The sequence below is a fragment of the Trachinotus anak genome, unplaced genomic scaffold (assembly GCF_046630095.1).
Source record: "Trachinotus anak isolate AG129_WGS33_773 ecotype Australia unplaced genomic scaffold, CSIRO_AGI_Tana_v1 ptg000034l, whole genome shotgun sequence".
Lineage (NCBI taxonomy): Eukaryota > Metazoa > Chordata > Actinopteri > Carangiformes > Carangidae > Trachinotus > Trachinotus anak.
Window position 1 is genome coordinate 3,062,865 of NW_027273885.1, and position 23,854 is coordinate 3,086,718.

At 40.8% G+C, this 23,854-nt stretch overlaps 2 protein-coding genes across 3 annotated transcripts; one reads left to right on the plus strand and one right to left on the minus strand.

The window, feature by feature from the left end:
- Nucleotides 1-2,279: 2,279 nt before the first annotated feature.
- On the minus strand, nucleotides 2,280-13,487 carry arcn1b (archain 1b). Its single transcript, XM_071471956.1, has 10 exons — nucleotides 13,088-13,487; nucleotides 11,582-11,845; nucleotides 8,205-8,384; nucleotides 7,739-7,944; nucleotides 7,297-7,458; nucleotides 6,264-6,429; nucleotides 5,981-6,128; nucleotides 5,587-5,695; nucleotides 5,053-5,257; nucleotides 2,280-3,906 (listed from the first exon to the last, which is right to left on the minus strand). The coding sequence occupies exons 1-10, from the start codon at nucleotides 13,088-13,090 to the stop codon at nucleotides 3,817-3,819; spliced, it is 1,533 nt and encodes a 510-aa protein (XP_071328057.1). The 5' UTR covers nucleotides 13,091-13,487; the 3' UTR covers nucleotides 2,280-3,816.
- An 814-nt stretch (nucleotides 13,488-14,301) lies between these two features.
- LOC139614593 (porphobilinogen deaminase-like) lies at nucleotides 14,302-23,612 on the plus strand. 2 transcript variants are annotated; one of them, XM_071471958.1, is made up of 14 exons: nucleotides 14,302-14,815; nucleotides 16,505-16,558; nucleotides 16,955-17,027; nucleotides 17,510-17,559; nucleotides 18,419-18,474; nucleotides 18,918-18,995; nucleotides 19,494-19,571; nucleotides 19,653-19,728; nucleotides 19,840-19,953; nucleotides 20,046-20,084; nucleotides 20,197-20,316; nucleotides 20,430-20,483; nucleotides 20,950-21,036; nucleotides 21,132-23,612. In XM_071471958.1, the coding sequence occupies exons 1-14, from the start codon at nucleotides 14,792-14,794 to the stop codon at nucleotides 21,303-21,305; spliced, it is 1,077 nt and encodes a 358-aa protein (XP_071328059.1). In that variant the 5' UTR covers nucleotides 14,302-14,791; the 3' UTR covers nucleotides 21,306-23,612. The 2 variants fall into 2 exon arrangements, with proteins under 2 accessions (XP_071328059.1, XP_071328058.1); XM_071471957.1 differs by lacking the exon at nucleotides 14,302-14,815 and adding an exon at nucleotides 15,004-16,360.
- Nucleotides 23,613-23,854: the final 242 nt, after the last annotated feature.

The following is a 23,854-nucleotide window of genomic DNA, read 5'->3' on the forward strand; positions in this document are numbered from 1 at the left end:
CCCCTCGCCCTCCTCTGAGACCCTTCACAAAGCTTATCTGCCTGCTCATTCATTCGGAAAACAGACACACCCTCTTTTTATGACTGGAGGGCTGCTATTAACACCCCCCACACCCCTCCCCTAACAACACCCCACAGTCCAAATATGGGTGCTGGTAAGCTCTCTTGAACTCGCCCCCTCTGACCCTTTTTAAGCCCTGCTCCCGCCTCCCAGACTCACCCCCCTCCCACCCACCCCCCTCGACTCCCAGCATTCACCCATCTGCTGGGCCGCAGCGTCTCCGCTCGACATCTGACTCACCCCCTCATCCTCAGCGTCTTCTGTCACATGATCCAGCATCCACCTCCCAGAGCCAAACCCTCCTGAAGAAACTCTATCGATACCACCCCCCCACCCCCACACCACCCCGACCCTTTTACTGGAGGCCAAAATGTTTTTATCCATGAGGTTAAAACAACAAGACCTCATGTGACTACAGAAATAAGAGAGGGACTGTTTTGACCTTTGACCTGTTTGTTTGACCTTTGACCCCAAACTACTGAAAACACTAACCCCATCAAAACCACCTCAGTTTGCAGCATCAGTGTTGAAGCAAATCTCAATGTAGCCCAGATGACTTGAATAATGCGATTTCTGTTCATCTGGATTATTACTTTAAGGTCACGGTTAAAAAATAAAAAGATCAACATTCTTGATTTTTCATGTCTTCACCTTAGTGCAGCTTTAATTTTATTTTATTTTCTACTGTAGTTTTCAGCCTCCTTCATTCACCAGTGTAGGATCCTGTGTCTCGTCACATGGCTCTTATGATTCTGTGATATTATCCTTATTACTTTTAATAGACAGACAAGAGTCCAGTTTTCAGTTTCACACCACTGAAGCCATAAAAGTCTGTTTGTCCGTCAGCGAGTCTATTAGATTGATAGATAAAATACTCTATTAATCCCTTGGGGAATTCAGATTGTCCAGTAGCTCACTGATGTATTCAGTTAAGATTAAGTCCATGTCCTGAGGTGTTGAACAGTCTGATGTCTGGTCACAAGATAAACCTGAAGGGTCGTAACATGATAAACAGAAGAGGAAAGCAGGAAAGAAACGCTTTGCTAAACAAAATCATGTTACATTTTTAAGCAGTGTAGCAGAAGGAAGTCACAGCTATTGGATTCACTGCCTTGAAATCTGGTACAGTTTCATGTTCCCCTCAGGATGAACTGTGATAACGTTGGTGAAACGTTAAGTTTTCATCCAGCATCACCATCAGGTCAGAGCTTCACTTTGTTCCACAAAACACCTGCAGAACTAATGACACTCCCATCAGCCTCATCTGTACTTTGTGTTTAGTGCTACTTAGCAAATGTTAGCATGCTAAATTAACATGGTGAATGCATGTTAGCATTTAGCTTAAATCTCCACTGTGCCTCAGCACATCCTCACAGAGCTGCTGGCTCAGCTGTGACTCTGGATCACGTTTTGATGAGACGACAGCTCAGTGTGTGTGGAGCTGCTGCCACTGCACTACTGCAGCCTGCACTTTCACAAAGGTGCAGTGAAGAACAGACATGAGTCATGCATGTGGAGTACAACCTACAGCCCACAGCTCCATGTTTGGTCTGCCCTCTGTGACCCTCTGTGATGTTTTGAACACATGATGAATCATTCTGCGGACTTGAGAGGTGACAGTGATTAGTCATCACACGAGACACAACATGAAATACTTCACATTTCAACTGAGTTTATCCAGGAAAAACGTTTTGTACAGCTAAAGGAAAAACAGGGATGATGGCTCATTAAGTCCAACATTGGACCTCCTCTCTTTTAGATCATACATGCTCAGTGGTGATTCGAGACTTCGGGGGGCCCAGGCAAAGAAATCCACCAAAGAACTCTCTATAATTTACAGATGTGCCCTGAATGCCTCACATGCAGGGAATCAGATTAGATTAGATTTTAGCTGCAACACACATCAACTTTAAGAGTTTCGGAGCAGCAGCAGTGCAGTACAGTGTTATTACAGGAGGTTTAAGAGTGTTTGTAGTTGTCACTGCAAAATGTGCAAATGTGAGGGGCCATCGGGGGGGGCCCTTATCCCCAAGGTGGGTCCAAAACATTTTCTTTTGTCATCAACCCAATGCTAAAGGCCAGTAAAATAAAAACCAGAACCACTTCACTCTAATACAGGAATATTTCTGATTCATGATTTCCAACTAAATTCTTGGTGCTAATTAAGAGTATTACCAAAAAAAACAAAACAAAACAAAAAAAACAAAAAACAGTCAGCCTTACATTTTCAATAATACATTTTATTCCATTAAAGAGTCTTTTTTCTAATTGTACACTGGAATGTTAAGATTCCCCTTCAGTAATTGTTAAAAATGGTCAAAACAGCCATTTTCAACCCCACATCCACACAGCCATTGCTAAATTGAAATTCAGGGAGTATAAATGGGAAAAAAAAAAAAAAAAAAAACGAACATGAAAGACAAACATTATATTCAGAATAATGTTGATGTACTGTGAGAATGTAAGTAAAGGATGACTGGGTGGATGAATGGCAGAGTTTACTGAGGGCTCCAGCAGTCGCTCTGCTCAGCTCGGATGAGGGGAATGGGTTTGAATGTCAGGCTGGCTGGTTAGATTAGGGGCTCATATGTTGTTTCTGGGCTGCGTTCAAAGTACTTTTTAATTCTGTCATATCTCAGGGGATCGTTGGACTTAAATGAACCAGGGTGAAACATGGCATTTCCTTTTAACAAAGTGGAGTGGTTGCAATTGTTTTCCAAAAAAAAAAAAAAAAAAAAGAAGATTGTAAGAATATTCAACAGATGCAAAAGTCAAATGTTTTTACTGATGGTTAACTTTGTTGTGCAGCTGAGAATCCCTTACAAAGTCCTGCTCTTCACTGTCAAATTTTAATATCCAGATTAGTGGTAAACAATGACAAATTATACAGCACAGAACAGTAAAAAATACCAAAGTTAAAAATAAAAGGACAATTTTGCTGATGATAACTGCAGACAGTACAGACAATATGTTTAGCACAGAGCCACAGTTTTGCTTTTCAGCGAAGAACCAATGTGTTACCTCTCTACAAAAACCGAAAAGTCAGTGTTCTCACAAGAAAGAAGAAAAAAAAACAATCATCTGAAGTGAGATATCAATAGAGCAAAATCACAACAGTTTAACGATTAAAGAGCGACAGGCTTATAATGATTGAGACAGCTACAATGCTGCAGTTATTATGGATAAGAAAATCTGAAGAAGAGAGAAAGCAAGAACCCCATTCAAGAATCGACGAACCATTGCAATGTGAGTGTGAAGGAGACAGTTTGTGGAGGATGCTAAACTACCAGCGCTCATTCTAGTGGAGACTGAGACAGTGGCCCTCAGGTCCCTGTTCTCCCTCTCTACCACCTGGCAGGGTTTTACTGATGAAGAGATGGATGCCGGCCTCTCGTGGCCCCACCCCCGCAGTCATCCTCTACTGTGTCTGAAGTTCTCTTTACAGCTCTGCTCGGCGAACACAACAGCATCAGCGTAGTTTTCTTTTTGTGTGGATTTGTTGGTTTTTACCTGTTCAATTAACTCTATATATAGATGATCCTCTCTCATACAAACATATAAATACACCACCGCTGCTCTGCTCCACCACAGGAAGAGGCTTTGCCAGAGGGCTGACGCAGTCCTGTCGATGTACACAGTCTCTGAAGTAGTATACAGGGTGGGCAGGCAAGAAATCTTCAATCTTTCTCTGTAGCATAGATTTGGACTTTTTTTTGTTGGTGATTTTTTTTAACTTTTGTCGTTTTCTCAATATTTTTACAGGATTTCGTATTTGTCGACGACGAAGGAGGTTTCTGAAGAGAATCTAACGGAGCTGTCGTCGTCTACGTGAGTCACTTTGGTAACCTGGGAAAAAGAAAAGTCAAAAGTCACCAACATGTACGTAGGAACATCACTGAGCACAATCAGGAGCAAATACAACTCTTTTACTTTTATCTGCACGGATCTGCTCTCCATACAGCATCTATCCACGACAATTCTTTCATAACATGTAAAAGGAAATGTTCCTGCCTAACTTCTCCTGTAATGTTTTGAACATTTAAGCAGACAAAAGCTTTTTAAACATAACATCCAGCTAAATTTGACACATATCTTTATTCTTTTTTCGGGACTGAAATATCTGCACATGCATAAAAGTTGAGGTGTCCCAGCCTTGTTAACTAGAGACAGTTTAGATGAGCTGTGTTTTGCTTCCCTCCGTCATTGCAGACCTGAATGAGCCACAGTTCACTATAGAGAAGAAAAAAAAAAAAAAAAAAAAAAAAAAAAAAAAACAGACATGCATAATCCCTCCCAACCACAAAAAAGTGGTCCGAGCTGTTTTGAGGTTTTGTGGTTAATCATTAAATGCTCATTGATAAACACGAGTTGCAGTCTGATGGACTTCCTGAGTGTGTCAGACAAAAATCAAAGGTGGAAAGTAGTAATAGTGTTGGCTGATCTCTGATCTCTGATACTGAGACTCTTTAGAAATAATATATTGAACTGATCAGATGGGCACATGATGTATTGTTTATTCCTAACCTGACTGATTTGTTCTTGGATTGTTTGAATCTTAGGTTTGTATTTATTCTGATGGTCTCGCTCTCATTTTGTCTGAATGTGTGCTTTCTGTTTGATCTGACTCCTGCTTCTTTGAGTACAGATTATCTGAATTATTTACTCTCTAATGTGTCTGTTGATGTTTTTTGTTTGTTTGTTTTTCTTGCTTATACACATTTTTCTGTTTAACATGTTCAAAATAAATCGTATCAATCAAAAACATTCAACAACAATGTATTGCTATATTAATCAGCTAATTGTTGCAGATCTGAATATTAATAATTATAAATACACCACAAAGAGAGACAGGACTCATAAAATCAACTGGAAATATAACGAACAACTGCAACAGCAATATTAAGATCTTAGGTGGTAAACTAATGTGGTATCTCAGTGGCTCCACAGTCTCACTACAGTTTGGTTCATGTGGACACAGACTCAGACACGTACCTGGATGTCGCAGTAGTTGCGCTTGGACACAAAGGACACACTGATGGGGAAGAAGTCATTGGGCTGTCCTGCGACGCTGAACTCCAGGCTCCCGGTCTTGTTGTTGGCATCGATGACAGGTAGGCACCACTCCAGCACATTTCGCCTGCTGTCATGTTTGTACTCTCCGTCCAAATCCCCGATCACAGGAGCTCCCACCCCAGATCTGCAGAGCAGCATCGAGTTTATAAAACCACACACTCACACCTCACTATTCTACATCTCAAATGTTACTGTATATGATCCTGAAGACAGTGACTTCTAATAAAACTAGAATATTCACCAGTGTTTTAACCATTTTTTTTTTACCATTTTTATTTTTTCACTGGGACACAGTTTGTGAGAATAAATTTACAAGGTGACCAGATCTCCTTGTAAATCTGAAACCACAAATCTGAAAACACAAATTTATCAACTACAAACAGTCACTTTGAATGCATGAACAGCTCCTGACCCACAGTCAGAGCGTGGACATTAGTTCTGTCATGTACTCACGGCACGGGGATGCTGATGATCACATCGTTGAGCTCGAGGCTCTCCTCCTGCAGCTCATATTCAATGTTGACATCACAGCCAGTGCCGCTCTCTGAAGGCCAGCAGTTTACTGGGGGGGGGGGCAAACGTTCAGTTATACTGTAATACTACATTTAATCTGCCACTGTGCTGGACTGCAGTGAGGACAATCAACAGTTTGAAGTTAATAAGGTTAGAATATGACGATGTTGGCCTCCCTGACTTTTTCATACATGTGTCCACTGTATAAATGTGACAATACATCAACTGTACAGCATCCGGCTCAGATTATCTAATGGAATAAACAGAAGCAGCATCATTTTACAGTGTCTTTACTCCATGAGCCCCTAGATAAAGCACATGTAGCAGAACCTACTGGTTAGAGGTATGAGGGACTCGTCTGTGGTCTGTAGTCTCCACTTCAGCACGCCAACATCGTTGTTGAGAGGGAACGACTTCTCTGGATTCTTCAGGCCAATCACTGAGTCCGCTGTGAACAACTTCTTGTCCACGTTGGGATGTGTCTGAGTAGAGAAGACACACAGAAATAAGAAACGACAACAAGATCGTCTCTTAGTATCAGGTTTTCATACACTGACATTTATGACATTTTCCCTCCTTTCTAAACGAGCGTCACTGTGCGATATGTGTCGACCTACTTGCAGCTGCAGTCCTTTGTTGTCATTATTGTTGATAATGAGGCGAATGCGTCCGTTCTTGTCGTCCGTGACTCGGAGCGTCACCATGCCCAGCACCTCCATGTTCTGCAGGCCGCCATCGCGACCACAGGTCAGCGTTATCTTCTCCTCCACACGCAGATGTACACTGAGGGGGACACACATCCAGACAGTATGTATATGTATGTATGCACTGAATGTTCTGTGTATTCAGTGGTTACGTTTTGAACGTGGTTCAAGTGTGAACTTTGTGGAAACAACTTGCAGGAAAGGTTATTCTAGGTTAAAGCATAGCATAGATGATAGCTTACTATATTAGCTGTCTCACTCGTGACAGTCGTATCAACTGTTGAGTAAAAAGTTACACAGCCTATGGGGACTCACCAGCTCTGCTAACTTGTAGCATCTCTAGAGATCATTGCAGCTGTGAGACAAAGACTGAAAAATAACCTGCACATTAATCTGAGCTCTGTTTGTTGAAGATATATGATCTCTGGCTATGAGACACAAAACAGTGTGTGGATTCTACTTTATTCAGTCCGGAGCGCTAATGTTTGCTAACAGCTCTCTGCAGGTATCAAGCTGATGTCATGTCAACACAAACACTGCAGATTAATTAGTGAGCAGAGCAGAGTTTCTGCTCTGTCTGTGCTCAAACTCACAATTAGAGTGGGAGACTGACTGAGGCATCTGCTGCCGACTTGGCCAAATTGTCGCTGGGGATTTTTTTCACTCCCACGATGATCAGTGCTTGTGGTGTTAGTAAAGTCAAAACATGTCTAAATATACATTTTTATGACTTTTCTTTTAACTTGATGATCGAACTAAAGACAAAACTACAACAGGTCCAAGTTACCTAACATAATTGGATCTCACTCTTAAATAATGGACATGATGAAAAGGAATCTTTGTTTTTTTTGAACTGGCCATCTATTCTCAATTAATTGTAAAGTATTGATCTCTAATGTTAACAGGGGAATGAACATTAACCATATAGACCATGCTGTGTCCGTACCTCTCCACGTTGACTGGTGGTGGCAGAGCCTTTGATACATCTGAGCCTCTCTTTCCTGAGGTGGGCATGATGGTTTCACCCTCAGACTTGAGCTTGTCGACAAAGTTGTCGACCTCTTTCCCTTTAGCGCCCAGTTTCAGAGCCTTACTGGGTCCACTTGGTCTGAAAAAAAATATAACAAAGAAAATAATTAACAACAGCAAAAAGCAGTGGTCAAATCAAAAAGCAATTCAATTCAATTTTATTTGTATAGCGCCAAATCATAATATACATTATCTCAAGGCACTTTGCAGGGTCAGGTCAAGACCTTACTTTGTTACAGAGAAAAACCCAACAGTTCCCACAAAGAGCAAGTGCTTGGCGACAGGGGGGAGGAAAAACTCCCTTTTAACAGGAAGAAACCTCCAAAAGCAGCTGATTGGTGGATCTGTCTGGGGTGTACCTGACTGCAGCAGGTGTGATCTTGGGTTTCTCCGGCTCCACGATGGTGTCTGTGATGATGGACCCTGAGGACATGCTGGTCATGCCAGCGCTGCCGAAGCCGCCGAAAGCTGGCACCTTCTTTCCAGAGCGCTCAGCGTCCCTCCTCGCCTGCTGCAGCTCCTTGGCTTTCCTCCTCATCTCTGCCTTAGCCTCTCTCTCCTGAGTCTGTGTAATTAAAAATAAAAAAATTCAAGTAAACGGTAATAGTACACTGAGAGAACTACATCGTTTTCACTGGTGTTTTACATTTTCTTTATGTCTGCCTAATTAATACATAAAACACTGCTATGGGATTAAACCATTCACTATAGTCATCGTTTTGTTTTGTTGTACCATCCCTTTATTTCGTTGCCTCAATGACCCAATTTCCTCACAGCGACTCATTTTATCCAATAAACAAACCAGTCATAACAGTGTGATCTCACCTCTCTGACAGCACGGAAAACCTTCTCCTCATGGGAGTCCATCTCTGTGAAGGTGCGGATCTGAGCCAGGTTGACGTTCTCTCTGTAGCCTAATGCCACGATCTCGTCGAAGGCGAAGATCAGGTCAAAACAGTGCTCCGATATCTCGCTCTCCTCCAGCACACGACAGTATTCTGGGATCTGAACGGCCAGGGAAGAGAAATGAAAATCAACCAACTGAAGCAGAGCAAACATTTTAACATCTGGAACACCTGCAGCGAGAACGAGACGTGAACTTTTGGAAAAGTAACAGAAAAATGATGAAAAATGACAGTCTAGGCTAAAAGCCATTTCAGAAAAGCTGTTTGCTTGAAATAGCAGCTGCTGAGCTCAGGTCTTCGTATTAATACAGATGTCAAGTTCTGAGCAACTGTAACTGAGGTCCTTTTAACAACCAGTCATCACATACATTAGATAACATAAAGTAACTTATTGTAATTTATCTTTTAATTAGAGATGTTCCGAGCTGATTGTTAAGATCAGTATCCGGGCTAATCTGGACATATTTTGATGGATCAGTGTAGACTGGTTAAAACCAGATCCTTTCATTACTGTGCTCTGCTGTTTAGTCCACCTCAGCCTGAGAGAGTTGCAGCTCCTCCTTAGAGACAGACAAGCTCGACAGCGCAACATCCCGCTGCATAAGCCAGTGAAAATAAGTGTTTGCAAATGTGAAATATTATTTCACATTTCAGACACTGAATTTGGAAAAATACACAAAGGCTGCGATAATAATCATAAGCAGAGCAGTATAGAAAACATGAAGCAAGCAGCTCCTCAGTTTTAACTGGTGTCATTTTCACCACCTTAAAATAATTGATGTTAATTCTGCGAGTGACTTCATGGCAGGCATAAATTAACCCCGGCTGTTGTCAGTGAGTGTGATCTCTACACGCCTCTGTTGGTACATTTTAAAAGATCATTTGTGAGGGAAGAACTTTCACTCTCTAACACCACTCTACCATAAGTTCCAACAATTCCAACAGAGTGAGACCTCTTCTTTCTTGCAAATCACACCAACTCACTTGAAGCTTTTAAATTTTTGGACCATGACGTTCAGTATTTTGACCAAAAAGGTGATTAAAAAATAAGGTGTAAGAGATTAAGTAGTCTACAGCTGTGTTGTTTCAATTTCTCAGATACAGACTAATCAATATCTAAATAACATAAAGATAAGTCAGGTACTGACAGATACTCAATATTAAAGGACTCAGATCAGGATCAGGGGCAAAAAAACTTGACCTTTTGTCCCCATTTTGGATTGTAATTCAAGATCTTCCATATCAAGAAAAAATGAGAACATACTGAAGTGAACATCAACACTGACCCACTTTCACTATTATTTCCCAACAGTGTATTAGTTAGAGGTGCATATGGTTTGGTAATCAAAAACACCAAAATACAAACTACACACAATTTCGATTCTTTCTACCTCTGTGTATTAATCAAAAGGCAACTCAACTAAATTGAAATAGTGTGAAGAGTGAAAAGGGTGTCCTGTTAGACATGCAGTAATGTTGTTTATCAGGAAATAGAGGAAGCAGTCAGTGCACAATAGATGGCTGTTACATGGCAGAGATAAATTCAGTTTGTCAAGAGATTTACCAGGACTGATCTGCTTGCTATGTGAGCTAATTACTAATTGAATGGTTTTACAGGGTGTAGTTGTCTCTGACATAGTTTGTTTTTTTCTTTTTTTTGGTTTTTTAAAATCTCTCAGTGCTTGTCAAGCACTACAGGACATCATGAGTGTCACGATCAAAACTACATATGACATGAAGAGCAGGAAATAAAAGCCCTTATTTACATTTGTGTCTATGCACTTACGTTAGATAATTACAGCAGCGATTTTAGGTTTAGGTTTTAGGTTTCAGATGTCGATACTCTGGATGTTGGAAGTCTACAATCCTACATTACACTGATACACCATCAATACATAGTGAGATGCTGGAGGCTGCTTCAGTGCATGGTTCACTAACTCAAAGAGAGATATCTGCATCTGGTGACAGGTCACAGTGACTACATATAATGTGTGAAAAGGTACAGATCTCATCTTTTAGCAACACCCCACACATTACCATAGCTGCAATTCTCTAATGCAGACACTTATTTTGGAACTTGCCATTCTGAACTCCCTTGTGGTATACCAACACACACACCTGGCTTTTTTTTTTTTTTTTTTTTGCACCATGAACAAGGCTAGCCTTTCTCCCGTGTTTCACAGAGCCAAGCCAATTTATTTTGACTGTTTTCTTGATCTCCTATACATCATGTTAGCTAGCCTGAATCACCTAGTAGCACAATTCGTTAAGTACCGTAACACCAGAACTGGTCCTGACATCCCTGGGGCCCTAGTCAAAATTCTGCTAAGGGGCCAGGTGCCCTCCTACCCGTGAACCATGTAAACCATTTCCAAATATAAAATACTATTTATAATAAGCCTGGCTGCATACCTCATAGTTATTATTATTTGTATGCTGAGCTAATCAACATTTTAAATTCCATATTTAATCAACAGTTGATGTCAACCCATTGCTTTCCATCTTGCATTAGCCCAGAGTTGTGACTAAACCCTGAATGAAAGACTATAGCTGACTATATACTATATATTACCATATACTGTCTGGTTTCATTTGGTGCATATGCATATGGTCGCATGTTCACGTGTGTCGCGGTTATCTGTGCTCAAACTGATCTGCAGTTTATAAATATTCACTATAATTTCATTTCAATCTCACTTTTGTCAGGCACAAAGTCACAGAACAGCCCTGGAAGTGGCTGGTAAGCAAGACAGAAGCAGAGCAAGAAACACACTGCCCAGCTCAGTTAGCAAGACGGAAAGACCAGGGACAGATGCACATCATCCTGATGTTACTGTTATTTGCTGACATCAAACTTGGAGAAGACAGAACAAGTTCACCTGAGTATTTTTTCCACAATTAAGTGTCACGGTGTTTTTTTTCTCTTTTCATGACCAGAAGGACACTTTCGCTTCATCCTCTCATCGAAATTGAGACCTGGTGTAATTTGTGGGGCCCTACATAGGGCCATTCCCCTCGCCTTTTTTACTTTTTATTTCATTTCTTATTCTATTCATGAGGGACAATGTAAAGAATTAAACATGAATGCGACCATTTTATGTAATGTACCAGAGTTAGCTTAAAGCAACCTTTCATCTGCAGTTCCTGTATTTACCTGCCCAAAACAGCATTTGTCACTTCTTCATCATGTTAGCACACTACCTGGTGACAATGTCAGTGTTATATATCACTGATGATGGGTGCGGTGTAATGTACAGGCATAAACAGAGACAGAGATTAAGTTCCATTATTTCTTACCACACGGGAGAAAAGTCTGAGTGTCTCAAGGTCCTCCAGGATGTTGCTGTTCTTGGTGGTGATGAGGACCATGTAGAGTTTCTCGAGGGGCTGGTACACGTAACGAACACTGTCTGTTTCCACAAAGGTGTGCTGCTTGCCAGTGTTCATCAGTTTAGGGAACGCAGCCAGGAGACCCTCGATACGTGTCCGGGTCATTTCCACAAACTGCCGCGATACAATGGCCTTCCCGGCCTTGGTGCATACCGCCGCTGCCAACAGCACCTGCAGGTGAAGAGAAAACACATCATGAATATTATTGTGCCTTCGGCCCTTTAGTTATAACACATTCACAGTTTGAGCAAACAAATGTTACCAAAAGGGAAATACAAAAATAAATTATAGGGCAACAGGAACTTAATAATGTACCAAAAAAAGTGACATTAGCCCCTTTACCTTCAGATCACCATTCAGCCAACGAATGTGTGTATATATTTGGGTGTGTGTCTGTGTGTAAATTCGGCATAAGCATCACTCACTCAGAACTACCTATTCTAATAGTATTGTAGCTTGTGAAGTTACCTATTCTGCTTGGTTTTATGGAATGAAACCGATAGGAATTACTAGAAAACTCATTATAAAGGTTGACATTTTACTCAAATACTTGCTGCAGCAGAGACAACATGTATGCCGAGTTTCAGCAAATCCAGCAAATGTCGCGTATTTTTTTAAGTTGTGTTTATGCTTGACAAGGAGCACAAGCAACTTTGAATCACCAGTATTTTCAATGGTATCTGGTGAAACGTTCTCATCACGGCAGAGAAAACGGCAGCGATCGGGTACAGGAACAATACGCTTCCATTACAGTAAATTAACTTACACAATATTGTCAATTTAACTGAATTTAGGTAAACTCACTATGAATAATACTTTATTTCACACTGGTAAATGAATGGAGGAACTGCATCCATTCCACGTTGACAATGGCTGAAGCTGAAGACCCCGAAGTGCAGTGTATCTGAACTTGGCAGGACCAGCAACAACCGCTACCATCGACTGCCCAGAATACAAACTGTCACACTGCCTAGTTTACAGTTACGATAATACAAATGTACATGTGGCTATGGTTTGTTTAAGCACGGTATCCAGTGTCGTCTGGCTGAGGACAAGCTGACAGCAGGTAACGTTAGCTCGGATCCGGCTAGTGACAGGAGCTAACCTTAGCGCTAGCTTGCAAAGCTAGTTAACGTCAGCAATATCTGCACACTGAGTGCCGCCTATTCACCTGAAATTTGGCTCAGTGTAATGAAACGACGGTTCATTTAGTTAATTTTAGTGAGTAAATATAAGGCTGACGTTGTCTACCCAACAGAGAGAAACGTTTGTATTTGCTCTTATTTCGGTCCTGGACGACCAAGCTAACTGATACCTAACTAGCTTTAGCTACTTGCCAGATTAGCCAATGTTATGATAATTGCAAGGCCCGATAAAAGACAGGAAATATCACGATTTTCGACTGACACTCACCATTTTGGTCTCTCTCTATGGTACGACGATCTTCTGGCTCTCGTGTTTTCTGCTTTGGGGGGGATTTCGAATCACTCCGGAACAACAAGGTGCGAATGTGCAGCTGACTCCAAGCTGTATGATTGTTAGCTAGCTAGCGTCAATATGGCAGCAGCGCAGAGCCACGTCTCCACCGGAAGAGCCGCGCCAGATCAGCCCACCGTGGAAACCAGTGACGTGGGCCCCAAAATGTTGGCCTTGCTGCATAAATAAGTTACTACAGCTGCTGCCACAGGCGTTTCTCCCTCTTCTTTAGATTTCACAGGTAATGCCAACGATTTACGGCCTCAACATACCTTTAATCTCTTCCATAGACTGAATAAGCGAAGGTGATGTGTCACGTACTGAATAACTACCTACACTAATGATCGCGGAGCTACCTGCCCTGTGGTGTAATTATTCTTTTATTTATTTTTGGCCACACCTTTGCATAATATTTCACACTGTGCAATTTAAAAATGGCTCCTGCTCGAATCGCAGTTTGCATTGTAACTTGGTTTTACGTCACTTTGAATAAAACGTGTCAGCCAAATGAATAAATGTGTTATTCATTTTTTTATTTGGGGTTTAACACATGCTGGGGATTGTGGACTGTGTTGCTACTGATCAAATAATATACACGGAAAACAACAAATACACTCGTTGAAACCTATGGTTTTACAAACAGAAAATCACATGTGAAGTAAAACAGCACATCCTATTTGTGTTTTTCATGACGTCACTCTATGTTAAGTAGTTATAATAAAATACATTAAGAAAAATCTAAACTATTTAATTTATTAACTGCTTTATAAACCACAAAGATCAACAAACCATTAGCTTCAGAGAGAACACTGGTCCTGAATTATTATTATTATTTTATGGCTTTGTGTGATCTTGGGTCCAGTAGCTGGTTAATCTAACCATGACTCTTACAATACTGACAACTACATCAAATTTCGACTTGACTAATTTGTTAGTGCCACATGCTGAGAGATGGAAACTCCACCTTAACGCTACAGAACTCAGAGTGAGGCAGTAACTTGGTGTGGTCGCCAGGTGTCATCACTGAAGAGGTGTGTGGAAAGTGGAAAGCCACACTGTAAGATCTATTTATTCACTGAGAGGTGGAGGTTTTAACACAGTTCACTGGCCCTTCCCCTAAAATATTCCAGAGGGCCACAGGTGTGCGGGCCACCTGTATTCACTGTTGCTCACAGATTGCCTTAACCCTTCCTTAAGATATTATATTCTCATTATCATGATTTAGGTGTGGCACTTGAAGTTGAAATACCAGTAGTATTTACCACATCCACACATCATAGGGTATCAATGAAAAAGTGAAACCAGGAAGCTATAAAATCTTCCCTCTGGTGTTAAGTATATAACAGTTTAAAAAGGACTCGCCTGCAAAACACACACTGAACAAATATTTTTTTTTTATTTGGTCGTGACTTCTTTATCTTCTTGCATATTCTTCCCGAGAGGAAACTGGCAGACGGAACAAGGAAATGACCTCTAACCAGTCCAATGACATCATGAGGTTCCGTGTTCATTCATATGGGAGCTGCACGAGAGGGAGGCTCTGACCGTTTCACAGGGTTTGGTGGTCTTTAATGGATTTACTGTCCAGGAAAACACGCTGTTGATTCGAACAACATCGGCGGAGAGAAGCGGATCACCGATATGTCGGAAGAGAAAGCATCTCCGGTAGGTTTTTCTTAATTTGACCCAGTGGTTTGCACCATGCATGAAGCCGTCAGCGCTCTTCCTGGTGGCGAGCGCCATTTCCGTATGCGCCGGCATTTGGAGCGCGGTGATTGGCTGTTGTTTACGTCTGTTGTCGTATTCTGTTTCCCATTGGATGGTGAAAAGTAGGCGGGTAGCTGTCGTAAACGTTGACAGATAGGAGCTAGAAGAGGCAAATGACTAGCTTAAAGTGTTAGCTTTGATTTTCTACTATTTTATTCAGTTTTGCAGGTCACTTGGCAGATTTGTTAGCTAACGACGCCTCGAAAATATCACGGCGGTTGACTTTTGAAGAGGCGAATCACTCAGGAATCACACTGACATTCGGCTAAGACACCGACCAACGTTACAACGTTGTGTAATGGTATTAACTTGAGAAACACCTTTTTATGTGGTCGGTTTTAGCAAATGAAGGGCTATTTGCTCTATTTAATTGATGCCGAATGGAAGTGTGCCCATTATTAGCGTCTGTAAAAAGAGAGTGATTCATATTTATGATATAGTAACCCGGTGCTTTGCTAGGTAACGTTAAAGTGGTAGATTTTTTAGTATAGTTTCTTGATAAGCAGAAGAGAACAAAACAGAACAAAACAAAAAGAAATAAATGAGATATATCGTCATAAGTAATAATGTGTGTTTTATAAATACAGAACATTATATACGTGAAAAAGTAAATTGTCAAAAAGCTCTATAAACCATTAAAATTAAGTACATATTTATGAAATGATATTTCAGTATTTTCACAGTGATTTAAATTGGAGTCTTCTAATTCCCGCAGCAAATTTTCTATCATTTCATATGTAATAATGATAATATCATTTTCTTAATTTCTTAATTTTCTTATTGTCACCAACTCCTGCCTGTTCAAGCTCCAGCCAGTCACATGTCTCCATGCTCTGTTATGGCCAATGACATTTTTGATAAAACATTATCAGTCCTTCATAGCCACTTTTTAATATGGGAAAAAGTCATGTAGACAGCCTTTTATAAGATGATGTCAGTACACAGTGTTAAAGATTTGTCACCTCATTTTATACACAGAGAAATATTTTATTGGAAATTTATATTTTAAATAAAAGCAGTGGGAATTGTGATTTAAATTTTTATTATTTCAGAGTAGTGTGTTCTCTTCAGTGGCAGCTATGCTGATGGCTGCCGACCATTCAGAGGATAAAAGTTTCCACACACAGTCTGTTTTATGACCACACCTTATACCCAGGACCCTCCTTAGCTGCCCCTCCCTGCCTTTTATAACGGACTCAATGAATTGGCACACTTATCTTTTGGAGCCAGAGATATCTTGGGGTGGAGGTCCTGAAGAAGGGGGGGTGGTGTCCGGTAAAAAAGACCACTGTTCAGTATCTAGAGGCTATATGACCTCAGCACAGCTCCTTACCAAGACACAGCAGGCAGTCCCAGCCACACAGCAGACACAATAGCCTCTACAGTGCAGACGCTCAGTGCGGACACAGAATTATGGAGGATGGACCTTACAAGTACATCAGGGTGAGGCATGCAGAGAAAATGCTTCATCACACTTATAGATGTGGTTGTAATTGTGCAGGGGTAACTCAGCTAGAATATCAGGTAGAGGCTCTGCAGAAAGTGAGTGTAAAGTCTTTCAGCTAACTTCTCTTTTTGCCCCTGCAGGATGGGAATGGAAAGGTTAGTCGGGTCATCCGGATCGGAACCCGCAAAAGCCAGGTAAAGTACTGCATCTATTCATTTATGAGCTTTAATTATGCTCACAACTTTATAAGAATTCAGAGCGGATTGCTTTCAGATCAGTATTATAATTACTATAATTTCAATGTGAAGATAAGTCATGCAGACTCTCAGTGTGTCAGTTAACTGTGAGTTATCTTAAGCACCGTTCCTCCACGCTGGTTTAGATACAGCAGAGAAGGACGTCTGCAGCTCTTCTTGCAGAGATAAGACAGTTCTGCCTCAACAATGTCCTCTTAAGATAACTGTTTCTCCTTCAGTCTGTCATACTGATTTGATTTTCATTGACTATATGGATGAGTGTTTTAAAAAATTTTTTTAAAGTATGAATACAATCCAGCTAAAGTCAGTCTCTGCTGTGCCCTTCTATCCCAGTTGGCTTGCATCCAGACTGACAGTGTGGCGGCGAAGCTGAAAGAACTGTACCCTGACGTCCACTTGGAAATAAGTGAGAATCATCCCAAACTTTCGTTGTTAAGAGATTATAACAAAAAATGCACTGTGCATGTAATGTACAACTTTGTAGCTGTGTTACAAATTATTTAGCATCATAAAGGCCTTTTTGCTTTGAATATTTGGTTAATTATTAACTCCATAAATGTAAAAGATGCTGTAAAATTACAGTGAAACACTAACTGTGGAGCTTATTCTTATGGCATTTACATAGTTTTTTTTTCTCTTTAACACACACTATTCACAAACCACTTAAGGTCTTGTAGCTATTACTTTACTTCACTTACTTCAAAGCAATGACTTAATGTTCCACTTGAACTGTTTAAACATTGCAGAGCGTGTTTTATTTCATCTTAACGTCCTCTATGTCATAACAAATGAAGATGTGTGGCTCCATTTCTGACTTGTTCTTGGTGTTTTCACTGTTATTTGTGCTGAATTACATTATTGAATCAATCATTATCTTCTGTCTTTCAGTTGGCATGACAACGACAGGAGACAAAATCCTTGACACAGCTTTATCAAAGGTGAATCTTTTTAAATGAGTGTTCACACATCCAGGGCCACAACTAGCGGCGGGTATCGTTATCAGTAGTATTCGTGTCAGCACTGGCACTGATACGTTGACTTTGATACAGATTGTTAATGATGCTTCTTTGTTACTAATTTTATCAAATCCATTGTAACAAAAACTAAATCACAGTACACATTACTGTATGAATTTTAGTTTTACTTCAACTTTATTTTGAAGCTCGGTCTCTTTACACACTAGGTTCTATATTAATACTGTGAAAGTATCAAAGCCTCAGTCCACAGAGAAATGCACACACTGGACCCACCATCCAACCTTGCAGGATTTAGTTTCTCAGAGTGTTTACCTGAAATCTGCTATATTTTTTTTATTGGATTGCTCAGATCCTCTTCTCTGATTGACTGACTGACCTATTGTTACTAAAGCTCCAGAGAGAAGCCTGAGAGAGGAGATGTAAAACTACTCTGAGATGTTTTTGGTTCTTAAAACCACAAATATATCTTCTTATAGATATCAACACTTTAAAGAAAACACAGGAAAAGTATAAAATATGGGACCTTTAAACACTAATCTATTTATTGTCTAATGGTTTCAGCTCTACACACTCCACAATGAGAAGTTGGGTTTTATTTCTCATACTGGGCACGAAGCAGTGATTACATTATAACAGACCAACACCAACAATAGATGTAAAATTCATTAGAGACTAATTTTGTTTCGTTATCTGATGTTGTACAGTATATACATGAGACACATCCATCCTGCTTGAAGATGTCTGTATTTTCGCTGTAACAGATGAGAGTAAAGAAGCATTGTAACTGAAAATCCCTGTTTTTTGTTTTTTTTTAATGCAGATTGGAGAGAAGAGTTTGTTCACCAAGGAGCTGGAGAACGCTCTGGAGAGGAACGAGTGAGTGTGACCGGTGTCATCTGTGGCTGACACCACATTGTCTCCACTGCATTGTTTCATCAGCGAACACGAACTGTTAACTGAAAGGGCTTGACTTTAGGAGACTGATACTTTTGTACTGTAGCTGCTGTTTACAGTTAATTTGTGCAGTTATTCTGCAGTTGTAAATGACTTTTGACTGCTGCGTGTCTTAGAATAAAACAGCAGCCTGAGTAAAAAAAAAAAAAGTCATCATTATTCAACAAGCCATTTATCCCACCTACAATATCATCCATGGCTTCAGATTGAATCATGCAGAGGGAAACTGTTTGATTTCTCCTGCAGCCTCAGATGTTGCTGGTGTCTCTTGAAGATTTAACACATGGAACACCCCTGAATGGCTGTATTGTACCATGAAACATAAAAGGAGCATGTAAACGTGACTGTTCCTCTGTTTCCTGCAGGGTTGATCTGGTCGTTCACTCGCTGAAAGATCTTCCCACCACTCTGCCTCCAGGATTCACCATTGGAGCTGTGCTGAAGTACGTGCGCTCACACAAGTAGATATCAGCATGCATTTACATGTGTTATGTTGGTTTGTCTCACCAGCTGCTGAGTTTTAAAGTTAGTTTTCCAACCTGTACCCTGAGAATTAGTAGAATTTGGTTCATTAATTCTATTTTTACAAAGATGGAGGATGTTGCAAAACAGAAGCAGCTAACATTGCCACAGGCTGACGCGGCAGGTATTCAGGGGACAGGAGAGGGAGGATGACGTATGACAATATTACAAAGTCCCTGATTGAGAACATCGTGTTAAACCATATCATGAGGCCTTTATTGTTTATTACAAGCCAGTGTCACTGACGCTGAGTAGAGGAGATAGTGAGGCTGTGTTTGGGACATAAGCTCTTCCTTTGTTGGAACAGTTCCTATTGGTCCATATTGGAGCTCAGTGCAAGTCATATGTTGCTCATTGTCCTTTCTGCAGATCACTGTAGTATTTGTTGTGTAACCTCTCGCTGTCCTTGTTGCTTTTAGGAGAGAAAATCCCCATGATGCAGTGGTTTTACATCCAAAAAATGCAGGAAAAACTCTCGACACTCTGCCAGGAAACAGGTACAGTCCGATGGATTAGTTAACTAGTTGTATTTGTCTTCAGTCGCATCAAACCTGACGTCTTTCTGTGTGTTTGTGTAGCGTGATCGGCACCAGTTCACTGCGCCGCGCTGCTCAGCTGAAGAAGAGATTCCCCCACCTGGAGTTCAAAGATATTGTATCCTTCAGCGGGATTCTGTGAATGTGTTAATAGCTGAAAATAAGAGGGGATTTATTTTTTCTCAAGCCAGAGAGGATATTTGTTTGTGTCCTTAACTGTCGTCTCCAGCGTGGGAACCTGAACACACGCCTGAAGAAGTTGGATGAGAAGGCGGACTACGCTGCCATTATCCTGGCTGCCGCCGGCCTCAGGAGGATGGGCTGGGAGAACCGGATCAGCCAGGTACCGTTTAGATCATATCAAGTCCTCTGTGTTGAAGTCTGTCTGCAGGACCTTCCTCATCTCACAGTCTGATTTTATTTTTCCACCGGTAGATCCTGGACCCTGAAGACTGCATGTACGCTGTTGGACAGGTAAGAACAGTGGGATGCAACATATGACTCGTATATAGAAGAAGAGGATAATTGATAATTGATTATGCTGATAATAAAACACTACATTCATATGTGTGTGTGTCCTTTTCAGGGAGCTCTGGCAGTGGAGGTTCGGGCCAGAGATGCAGACATCCTGGAGATGGTGTCTGTCCTCCACGACTCTGACACTGTGCTGCGCTGCATCGCTGAGAGAGCCTTCCTCAGACAACTGGTACACCACACACACACACACACACACACACACACACACACACACACACAAACTTTCCTATTGTTTGACCATAGAAAACCGAGCGTATTCAACTGAACATTTCATCTTTGCAGGAGGGTGGGTGCAGCGTTCCAGTGGCTGTCCACACTGAGGTGAAGGACTCCCAGGTAAGAATGTGAGGTAGAGACAGGTGTGTTTTACTTTAACCAATCAAGAGTGAGAGACATATCTGCTCCTCTGACATCGTTTTCAATCAGAGCAGACGTTCGTTAGCAGCTGCTTGGAGCAGTTAACAAACAGTTTACTTCTGTTTGCAGCTTGTTAGCTATACAGGAAGATGTCATCACATTTTTAAAGGGTAACTTCACTGATTTCAGACATTAAAGTCTGTTTAAGTGTTGGGGAGAACTACTGCATCTAAAGTTGTGTAGCTCAAGGCTACATTAGCTGCTACTAGCATAATATTGTGACAAAGAAGAAGAAAGCTCTGATAGCTCAGATTTTTACAGATGTGAATGGGCACAGCTGTAAACCTGTTTACATTGCTGAACGTATCTGAGATGTTGGCTGTGACTCAGATTAAAAAGTACAAAAAGTATAAAAGTTGAAGGACAGTTTGTTGTGTTTTCCCAGCTCTACCTGACGGGGGCAGTGTACAGCCTGGACGGATCAGACAGTCTGAAGGAGACCATGCAGACAAGCATTTCTGCTGAGGACAAGGTAACAGCCGAAGAAACTGGATGGAACAAGTAATAAGTGGGAAATCATCTGTTTTTCGTTTGTGTCAACACTGATGATGTGTTTACGTGTGACAGAACTTAGAGGAGGTGGCTGAGCCGATCCAGCGAGTGGGAGTGACAGCCAGCAAGATCTCCGGTGAAGCCCAGGACAGAGCAGAGCGGCTGGGGGTCGACCTGGCCAACTTACTGCTGAGCAAAGGAGCCAAGGAGATCCTGACGGTGGCCAGGCAGCTCAACGACGCCAGATAATCCTGCTCTGCTGAGGGGGCGGGGCTGCGGAGGTGACCAGGTCCTCGGGTACAGTCAGTCACAGTCTTGTGTCAAGTAAAAACTTGAATTCCTTTTTTTGCAAGGTTACACACTTGGTGTGGTTTCTTGCTTTTGCACCAGGTGAGCTCAGTCAAATTGTTGAGGATTTCAAACTCTACTTGAACCAATGTTGTGCTCAGTCTGGTACGACGCTGCTCAGCTGGTTCAGAATCACTACACTCTGCAGCCCTCCTGGTCTTGGTTCCAGCCTGCTCTTACATATAGTACCTCATGGAACCATCTCCTGAGCCGCGTAGAAACCGCCTCAATGGGATCATCAGTGGGAAACACAAAATGGCCTTCAAACGCTGTCGTCAGCACTTAGTGCACCATCGCTGGCTGATATCCTCATGGTGAAACCCTTCTTTGTTTTTTAAAGCGTATCAATGCAGTATCATTTTCACAGTTAATGGTATGCCACTAAAATTCAGCATTCTCAAATATTTTTCTCCAAGGATGTTTCATCAGTGTCCAGCATCGTTTGCCACTAGCAGGTTAAAAAAAGAGACGTTACAGCAGAGTTCCTCTTTTAGCTTTTAGCTGCGTTCTCATTTGGAAAAGCTGATTTTTTGATGGTACCAAAGACGAGTTTCCAAGCACTTCGGTGCAGACGATTCTGCAGTGAAATGAGGCTCATTTAAATGTGAAAGTTGACAAATGTAAATATAAATGTAAATTCATTCATCAGCTCTAAATCTGTGGCCAACAGTCGTCATTTATAATAATTTAAATCCATAATCAGACTTTATCCATTGGAGTCATTGTATTTTATTACGTTGGCATTTTTTTCTGCAGAATCTTTATTCAGCTCATGTTGAATGTAACATTTTCAGCTGATGTTTTAAGAGTGTACCAGCTACCTCTTCTACACTGAGAGAATTTATTTAATATGCATGATCGTAAGCTGTAGAGCATTTTGTTTTACTCCACCTGTTACACAGCTTTGTACTCAGAGTATATGATGTTCAGTTTCACTAAATGACCGGGAAACACTTGTTTAACACTGGATCTACTGGCCCACAGCATCTGTTGTCAGCTTTCTGCTCTGATTTTAAAAGTGCACTGGGCTGTTGTATAGCAGCAACAGTTTCTCCTGTTTATGCTTTGCTGATGTGGCGTGCAGCATCAACCGTTAGCTGATGGGTTTTAAATGAGGTGTAAATGCTACAGTTGTGGTTATACAGTCGTATGGTGGACTTTTTAAAGGGTAAAGGGCACAGAAGTGGTTTTCATGTACAAATCACTGTTGATTTAGAGACAGAAAGTAAGTAATAATGCAGGACATTACTTTAAACCATCACAGTATTTCCCAGCTGTATTGCCACACTGGCTCACAGCTTGGTTAAATGGACATTATGAACTCATTTGTGCTGATGGTGCTATGCTGCGCTGTAGCTCTACAGAATCACACTGAATTCAACAAACAAAACTTAAACTTCTCTCATAATTATGACTCCTGTAATCTTGTCATTTTGACTTAGTATCATAATTACATCTGTATCTCCTAATTACGATATAGTTGTCTTCAGACAGAATCTTATGATGACAATTAATAACTCAAATATTGAATCTATATCTTCAAAATTAAAAGATCTTTATCCTGTAATTATCAGCTGCTAAGTCATAATTACAACATATGGAAGTAATAATTATGACAATATATGTTTTGGTGAATGTCATGCACTATTCAGAATTTTAGCAGGTTTTCTGTATAATTAATGGCAAAATAAATAAAAACCATTTGCATTTGCTGTAATGTAAGATGCTGTACTCCAAATAACACAAGTGTTTCCAAAAGCAATAGAATTTCAAACTTGTTGACCTTAATAATAAGTCGCCTAATGAAATACACATATGTCTGAAATGCCATTTTCTTGTCTGTCTATAGTTTCTATCAAAGTGCCACTTCAGTACATGTAAACTGTTTGTCTGCCTTACATAGATCTGTCTGTTCAATCACAATAGATATTCAGTAAACCCAATGTACAGCCAGTGTCTTATTGTATTTCTCTTATTTTATAGGCCTTTATTGTGTATTATACTTAATTTAAACCTCCTGAGATAATGTGAGGTAACATTTGCCATATTATTTGTGTTTAAGCTTTAATTTTTTTTGGGTTAATATAGAGTTTCTCTATTTAGATTCTTTGATAGAGAACAAAATGTTTTGCCACTGATGTGAAGGTCATGTTGAATTGGAAACACACAGATGTCAAGAAACAAATGTCAATAAAGTTATGTGAGTTGTATCTGTTCAGTTTTTGTGTCATTATTTATACATCACATGACAGCTCAGACACTTATTGTTGATTTATACTTTTATTATACATCTCAGAGGAGAATGACCAGACTGGTTGGAGTTGACAGAAAGGCTACGGTAACTCAGATAACTACTCTTTACAGCTGTGGTGAGCAGAAAAACATCTCAGCCTTGATGCAGATGCATTACAACAGCAGAGAGAGCAGGTTCCACTTCCTGTCAGCCACCA